The 8,668-nt window shown below is 37.7% G+C and overlaps 1 protein-coding gene across 1 annotated transcript in view; it reads left to right on the forward strand.

The window, feature by feature from the left end:
* Positions 1 to 8,668, forward strand: part of MTPAP (mitochondrial poly(A) polymerase) — an 18,726-nt gene that overhangs the window by 5,381 nt on the left and 4,677 nt on the right. The window contains exons 2-5 of the mRNA XM_010007035.1: positions 2,057 to 2,229; positions 2,763 to 2,996; positions 3,327 to 3,551; positions 7,096 to 7,307. Coding sequence (XP_010005337.1) covers positions 2,057 to 2,229; positions 2,763 to 2,996; positions 3,327 to 3,551; positions 7,096 to 7,307 — 844 coding nt within the window. The remainder of the gene's footprint in view (positions 1 to 2,056; positions 2,230 to 2,762; positions 2,997 to 3,326; positions 3,552 to 7,095; positions 7,308 to 8,668) is intronic.

Raw genomic sequence — 8,668 nt, forward strand, 5'->3', positions numbered from 1 at the left:
GACGGGGCCCGCGGGCGCTTTGTTCGCTTCCCGGGCGGGCAGCCGGGATCGGGCTGTAGCGCCTAGATTATTACCCGTCGGATACCAGCTGGAGGTGAATGAAGTGGCAGTGGTTGTTCCCTTAAAAAGACATCGGAAACGTTTAATTGTTGCACAAGGCAGGAGCTGGGGAGGAGTGTCCATGTCAGCCTGGGGGCTCCGTGTAACTTGCAGTTAATGCACCTGTGAGCCTTGGGCCTGTGCTACTTCTGGTGCTCAAGTGTCAGAGCTTGGAAAACATGAGCTAGCAACGTTTTCTTGAAGAGATCGGTCTTGACAAAACCATCAGTCTTTTGCTGTTCATATCCTTGTCCTAACAAAGATGCAGCGAATTCGATTAAGCAACAAATCCTGACTTAAGTTATTAATTCTTGTTTCGGTGTATAAATTTGACCGTTAGTCTCACCTTGTTTGCCACATGACTGTGTGAATGCTTACATTAGCATCAACATGCAGAGCAGTGTTAGGGTATGTACAAGCACCTTGAGGTGGGATGGGGCTGTTTCTTCCAGCAGCAGTGCTGGTGTGTGCTTGTTTAAAATGATGGTGAAACTCTGGCACTAACTGGAAATGTATGGAACAGGGGAAGAAAACAAAGTGGACTGCCTCTCATGCGATTTAAATGCTTAAACCACTACTTGGATGTGATTATCTGCATCTGTGCTCTGTTCAGACTGTGCCAAAGACAGCAGAGCCAGGAAAAGATGTCAGAGCACATCCTCTGCTATAGTAACTAAGCACATGCAGGTAGTAAATCAAGCAAGAATCACATAGTCACACTGGCTTAATGTAGAGACCTGTGGGAGTATGAAGATCTGGTTCATCCCCTGAGTGTGTCACTTGTCCATGAGACTTGTCCTTTCTGCATCTCAGTCATGCTTCTCTGCCCCCACAGAAAATAGGGTATTTATCATCTTCATAAAGTGCTTCTTCGGTCTTCTGAGGAAAACTGCTATATAAAACTAAGCTATTGAAACAACTATTTTGGATATTTATAATTTACAAACTTGTGTGAGAGCACAATGAGCTTGTAAAATAAAAGATTTTTAAAGAAATAACAGTGAATACTAACAAGTGTCATTAGAAGATAGTTAAGATTTTTCTTGAGGTCACAGTATCCCATGGATTCCTCAAAATCAAAATCATAAAATCTAAGAGTTCTTGTTGATTCTTCCTGTAGCAAGTAGTAGCTGCAGGGAAATAACTGCATGTCTTCTAGTTTGTCAGTTATGAAAGGCGGTGTTAACAGGGAGCAGCTTCACAGGCTCTGATAATATGATGTGGTCAATGGATTAGTTTGAGACTTGGGCAGGGAAGTGCCTGGTTTCACATTTGGGGCATCCCCATTTGCCTGCATGCAACCAAGAGCAAGTTCCTGTGTGCCTCGATATTCCAGCATGTCTCATTTCCATGGTCATTCTCTAGGTGTCAGCAGCAGTATAGATTGTCAGTAGTGTGGTGAGATGTGACTGATCTGTGGTTTTATTGTAGTGGAGTAGATGAAAGTATAGTATTGAATTAAAATTTTGAGTAGGAGTTTACTGTAAAAGAAGGCAATGAGTTGTAAAAATAGGTCTTGAATTGTTGCAAAGGTGAAAGTGCTGGTTTTGTTGTAACTGAGAAAGATGATCTTTTCAGTGCAGCTTGTTTTTTCCAGACTCGTATGTAGAGTCCAACTGTGTGCTCTGAGTTTTTTAATGGTGAATAGCATATCAAAGAAGAGCAAAAATTCCTTTTATCATTAGGCTTCCTATGGCATCAAGGGAAGTCAGTATTGTTTTTTTTTTCTGCATTTCGTATTCCTTGTACTTACAAAAGTATGCATTTGTGAGAGAAACACACATTTGTGTCTTTCATTTATTTGTCATTGTTTTCTCTTTTGCTGTAACCCTCGTAGAGAGCCAGCACGAACCTCAGTTCAGTTGTTCAATCCAGAGGAAGAGATTAAGTGTACTAAAATACATTTTAAAACTTTCTGTATATATAGAAAAGCCGTGATGCTCTTTTCTTCCTATAGATGCTGAAGTCAGTGCCAGAAAGAAGACATTCACTGAGGTTCAAACAGAACGATTGGAGCAAGCAGAACGGACTGTTTTAATTAAGTGCCCACCAAAACTTAATGAAAAACAATTATTGCAGTATTTATCCAGTCATGGAAACATTAAGAGTCATTTCTTTTTTGAAAATCGTGTAAGTAATGAATAAGGTAAACTAATAACTAGACTTAGAAAAAAATAAATACTAGCGTTTGGTCACAGCTGCACACGTGCAAGTTAAGCAAGTTATATCCAATTGGTATATTAAATTAGTTTTTATCTTCATTAATGCTTACAGGTTGCTGAGAAACAGATTTTTATTCATAAGTCAGCCAAGCAACACCTTTTCAAAGGGATAGCTAGCAACCTGTGTTGCACTAAAACTTTGAAACTGTTACATAGCACTATTCATTGTTTTAACAGTAGACCGAACTGGTTTTTAGGTGTTTCTTGAACATTACAGTTACAAAGATAAATAGATTTTACAACTTTTATGTTTAGTGCTTACTGCCAAGATCAGCATGCTTTCAGTATTTTTGACTTATTATGAATAAGTGTCTAAAAAGTGTTGAGCTACAGAACTTGGCTTTCAGCACTTCCAGGAACACCTGAGTAATATTAGTACGATCAGTTCAAGGCTTGTTTGCATTTATCTAACCAGATCTATTTCCATGCTTCATGTTTTAGGGTATCCATGCTTTAATAGAATTTTTGGATAAGAGCAGTATAGCCTCATTGCAGGATGCTATTGGAATCCCAGGTGCTGCAGACCATCATGTTGTCCCGTATAAATCTAGACTTTTTACTTTCACGCTGAAAAACCCAGTGAGTCAAGGTGCTGAAGGGACACCAGTTCACCTCTCTCCTCAGTCTCACATTCCAGTGAAAGACCTTATTCAAAAGCTTCATCATGCAGAGAGTGTAAGTAGAAGTTTCTAGATCTCTCTTGATTAAAAATGAACCATGTCCATTTCAGATTTGCAAGTGGTGATGTGTCACTTATAAAGCACTTTATTTCTATTTTAAAAAAGTAACCTGTTAGAATTTTGTGCAAATGGTTCTCCTACCTTGAAAAAAATGGATTTAATTAGTAATTTTAATTATCAAAATAATTTTTTTCTGTATGAAATAAACTTGTTTGATATTAAAAAAAAAATCTTCTAATTGCCATTATATTAAGTAGCTTAAAATATATGTTAATAAATAAAAGATGGGTCATTGTATTTTTACAGTGTTTATTTTCATAACTAGATAAGCAGCCAGATGTACATTCTGCTGAATGAATATCAGCTTACAGAAGAAAATATCAGGCTTCGATTTCTGGCCTGTTCTCTGGTTCGGGATTTTGCACGTGCATATTTTCCAGACAGCACAGTAAAGCCATTTGGCTCTTCAGTCAACACCTTTGGCAAACTGGGATGTGATGTGGACATGTTTCTGGACTTCCATGATACACAAAAGCATGCTACAAAAATGGTAAGACACTGCTGTGCACCTTCAGTCTGTTGGATTTCTTCAACAGAGCAGCTGATTTGCTGTTTCACAAACAGGAATTACGTGTTCATGCTATAGACTCTGAACAATTTTATTGGAATCTTTGGACTTTAAGACTTTGAAAAGCTGGATGTGACATGAAAGAGATCTTCCTTGCAATAGGAAGAAAATTATTTGGTGTTTAGATGGACTTTGTACTATCAAGATGAATTTTGCTGTTGAAAAAAATGCCTCATCCTCCATAACTGATTTGGCAGTGTTAGACCTTCCCAGCCTACTGTGCTCTTCTCTGGAGCTGTTTGGCTTAGTCTGTGCTTTTTTAAAGCTTGGCTGTGATTTTTAGGATCCCCCATGCTCTGAAGTGTAATAATTTTGAGCATGTGTGTGCACATGCATTTAAGGAGGGTTGTCTAAATTAAAGGAGTTGATTTTATGCTATGGAAGTTACTGAATTATGTACTGGGGTGCATATATGCACACACAAGTAAGAGTGTGCAGAGGTGTGAAAGTTTAAGACCTCTTGGGACTTGTTCTTGTTTGTAGTGTCTGTCCAGACAAAATTACAATGTTGACATCGCATGATTTTCATTGTGAAGGGAATTGGTTGGATTCCTCCTGAAAAGAGCATGAGGATAAGCTGGTGGATGAAAACTGTAGATGTTTTGGAGACCAGATCATAGGAGCACAACAGGAACTGAGCCAGATCAGTAATGCAGATATTTCAGTTTGTCAGATTTTCCACAAGATTCTTTGGAATCACTCAAATGCCTCCTTGCTAATACCACAGTAAGCACCAAGGCAAGTGGTGATCACTGAGCAAGTGTAGAGGCTTGAAAGTTAAATGCACTCACTTGACTTTTATGTCCAAAGTACAGAATTTACATTGATTCCTCAAGAAGTTGGAGGGTTACAAGACTTCCAGTAAGCAATATTCAGTCAACAGGATTGTAATTTTTTAATGTATATACTGAATTGCATCTTAGTCATGTCTTACCACATACTTTGATTTGGATATCTGCACTATGTAGTCAAGTTTATGTTTAGTGTTTGAGTTCAAATTGTAATGGCTATTTAAAGTAGATTGTGTCTCAGTCCTTGTATATGTAGGCATTAAGAGTGGGAAAGGGCTGGACAAGGCATTTTTAGAAGGCTCTTAGATCTTCCTGTTGGTTTTTGACTGTGGACAGTTTAAATGTCCTTTTGGATTTGAGAATAAAATATGAAAGTGATCAGAATTGGGATAGGAAAAAGGGAAAATTTGACTAGAAATGCCCTGTGGAGAAGTTGGAATTCTTTATGGATTCTGAATGGGTAATTAAGCAAGTTATTCTGGCGTTTTGAAAACATTCCATTTATTTGTATGGTGACAAATAGTGTGGGAAATACTAGCTTTAGTTTCTTTAAAAAAAATATTTTAAAAAATTTACAATGGTCTTGAGCTTTTGAAGATGGAAAATTTGCTCTGCTTTTCTGTAAAATTTGTATATTGTCACATAGTTTATTTTTCAAGAAATATCCCTTCCAACGTATACAGTTTTTAGTAGTATTGCAGTGATAAAACAGTGAAAGCAAATATATCAGCTGAAGAGTAGGGTTATTGTGCCTGTGTAGGAAGTGTTAAAATATGGGAACCCTTTACATTTAAACAGTAAAGTTGTCTGTTAAATTTTGAGGGAAAAATATTTCAATACTTTGTAACTAGCTCTTTTCTGTAGTGTTCATCCTCTGCAGAAATAGAAGTTCTACTGTAAAGTTTAGAGTTCTTCAGTGATAAATGGTTTTATTAGCAGTTGTGATTAGTTGTGGATGGTTAACAGACTTAAAATCCTAGAACCATATTGGGTTGGAAGGGACCTCTAAAGGTCATCTAGTCCAACCCCCCTACAATAAAGGAACATCCCCAACTAGAACAGTTTGCTCAGAGCCCCATCAAATCTGATCTTGAATGTCTCCAGGGATGGGGCCTCAGCCACCTCTTTAGGCAACCTGTTCCAGTGATCCACCACTCTCATATTAAAGAACTTTTTCCTCATGTCTAACCTAAATCTACCCATCACTAGCTTGAAGCCATTACCCTTGTCCTATCATTATATGCCTTGAAACTACTGTTTCTGGTGTCTTCTCACAGAAACTACCCCTGCAGTCCTTCCCCCACCCCCTGAAAATCTTGCCACATCAATCTGGCAAGGGCAGTTTGGGAGATTAGTTAATGACTTAAAATACTTATGTGATATTCTTAGAGCAACAGTTTTTGTATTAAAACAGTTATGCTTCTTGCTGAGGTCTTACCAATTCTTAAGAATATCAGTTTTATCATTACAAAAAAGACTTCGTCCAGCGTTTGAGAGTTACTGAGCTGCTGTCTGAGAAAGCACATTGTAATCTTTGTCACAAACATAAAGGTCTGAACACCATCACACCTACGTGGCAGCAGAGTCCCCATCTTTTTCTTTTCTGTTACCTACCACAGTGTTGATAGTTACAGGCTCCTCTCCCTTCAAGCCTGCTGTAACTTGCAGCTACACAGACAAATGGGATTAGGGACCTCTGTCCTGGTATGTTCAATCACACATGCTGGCTGGAAAACTGTTGGCAAGAGGAGAGTAGGAACAGTTGCCTCAGTTATTGCCAGAGTGACTCAGAAATTCAGCACCTGAAGTGAGTTTGTGGAAAAGGTTGCAATGTCCGTAACTCCTCAATTGTTTCACCTGTCTTGTGAGTGCATGTTTTCTTTGCAGTAACCTGGTGACAGCAAAAGTAACTTCCTCTGTGTCTCACAGGAGTAGTTAGGTGACTGTGTTTGCATAGTATGTGTTCACCCATGACATGTTCCAACAGGGAGGATAAGTCAGTGTCAAGTATTGGATTCACAAGCAGTGTTAGCTGAGGCTAAAAAAAATTGAGACTACCAAGAGAAGAAAATAAATCTCCACCTTTTCTTTTTATTTGTCAGAAAAGCTGTGTCTGATCTGAAGTGATTATTTTAAATGTTACAGAAACTTACCTTAGTTTTGAAGGATTAAGCAATTTGCTTGATTTTTTTTTTTAATGAAAAAGACATTTTCTTTTACACTGGTACTCAATTCATTAGTAACGCATTGTTTTTCGAGGATTTGAAATGGAATGAATGGTTATTTGAAATTAATGGTGGTTTAGTTGTGGTTTGCCCCTCTTAATTTAACTGTATGCTTCTCTTTTCAGTCAGCACTTATATGCTCTCAGGAATTCCAGAATTACTTGTTTTAGGCAATAGTGAGATGTAGTGATATATTCTCCTCTGAACAAGTAACTTCACAGTCAGTTGATCATTATTAACCAGGAAAAACTGAATCACTAAAAAAGAGTGTAAGAGACAAAGCAATAGATTTTTACCTTTTTAAAGTTCTGTGGTGTACTTTGAATAATTCTTGTCTTTCAGTCTCTCATTGTACAGACTCCTTTGCAAATTGGTGTCGTCTTTCAGAAGCATTCTTGAATGTTTCTTTGGTTCCAGAACTAACAGTTTATTTTAAAAATTTTATGTTAGAGAAAAGGTCCCTTCGAAATGGAGTATCAGATGAAAAGATTACCATCTGAAAGATTAGCAACTCAGAGAATTCTTTCTGTGATTGGTGATTGCCTTGATCATTTTGGTCCTGGATGCATGAGTGTACAGAAGATACTTAATGCTCGCTGCCCACTTGTGAAGTTTTCCCACCAACCAACAGGATTCCAGTGTGATCTGTCAGTGAGTAACAGGTGAGAACTGGTTTTAAAAAGTTCAGGAAGAATACTAATGCACTTATGTTCTGAAAAGTTTGGTCTACTCCTTTCTGTGTTCTTAACAAATGTGAGTGATGGCTCTGAAAGTAAAAGGTTATATTTGACTTCTAGAGTTTTAATGTGCTTAAAATATCTTTCTCCAGCATAGGAAATACTTGCTAGCTGAAACTGAAGACTTGAAAACCATTCTATATAATGAGGTTGGCTTATAAGGAATTGGAAGAAGGCAATGTTCCTTATTCATTACTTCCCTTCATGTGTATGGGTATATGCACAGCCTTCTTTTGATTCTTTTCAGATTAAGCATCTCCATTGTGTTAATTTTCATAGACTGGGCTTCTAGTTATATTGATGTCCTTTTTTTCTTCTTAAGGGCCTGCATACACCTGGTTGCTGGAAAGGTATCTTGAATGCTGAATTAACACACTGCTTCAGAAAATGGAATCTGAAGTGTTACTGTCATTTAGGACCTTTCACAGCAGTGCCCAACAGGGGGAGCAGGCTTCTTTCAAATGCCTCTTCGCATCTGTTTTTACTCTTCCAGTTTGCTCTTCCTTGGTGGATAGTAAAGCATAGAATTTGTTTTGCTGTCACTTATTTTATTAAGAAATAGCCACCTAAATCCAGTATATATCCATAGCCTTTGCATAAGTGTACAGCATTGAAAACGAGTTACTATCCCTCTTTGTTATGGCAAGGGAATAGTAAAATACAAGTGATTTTATTTCACAATACTTTTGATCCAACTTTCAGTGCAGATTTTATTATTTGCCTATGTCAGATATAATGAGATCCTAGACTGAATTTTCTGAATTACACAAAGTTCTGTGCAGGAGTTGTTAAGGTAGCCGAGCAAGTGTCATGCAGTAAAATTGCTTTTTTATGTGCAGTCATAGTGAAAGTCAACATGCAGTTCTATGCAAACCTGTAATATTCTTCTGATGGTTTGGCTTGCTGATACTGTATGTGTTGTGCCTTGTTATAATCTGAAATAATAACAAATCTTTGTGGATGCAAGGAAGCACTTCACTGTTGAAATTTCTGAAGTTACAAAACTGACATGCTAAACTTCCCCAAAATGCCATGGTGGATTTTTAGAAGAGTTCAGTGCAAGCTTGGGAGTAAAAACTCCTGCAACTGTAGTTCAACAAGCACTTTAAAAATAAAACTGATCCCCAAGTAAGTTTTGCTCTCACACTCTGCTTCTAGGCTTTTTTTTTCTGCTTTCTCCCCCTTTCATTGGTACAGTACATGAATGTTTGTACAGCAGTATGACAAAGAGGATCAAAAACTAATCCATCTGAAAACCTTTTTCCTTCCAGGTTGTTGTTTTTTCA

Source organism: Chaetura pelagica, unplaced genomic scaffold (assembly GCF_000747805.2).
Source record: "Chaetura pelagica isolate M959 unplaced genomic scaffold, ChaPel_1.0 scaffold17, whole genome shotgun sequence".
In the NCBI taxonomy this organism is placed as follows: Eukaryota; Metazoa; Chordata; class Aves; order Apodiformes; family Apodidae; genus Chaetura; species Chaetura pelagica.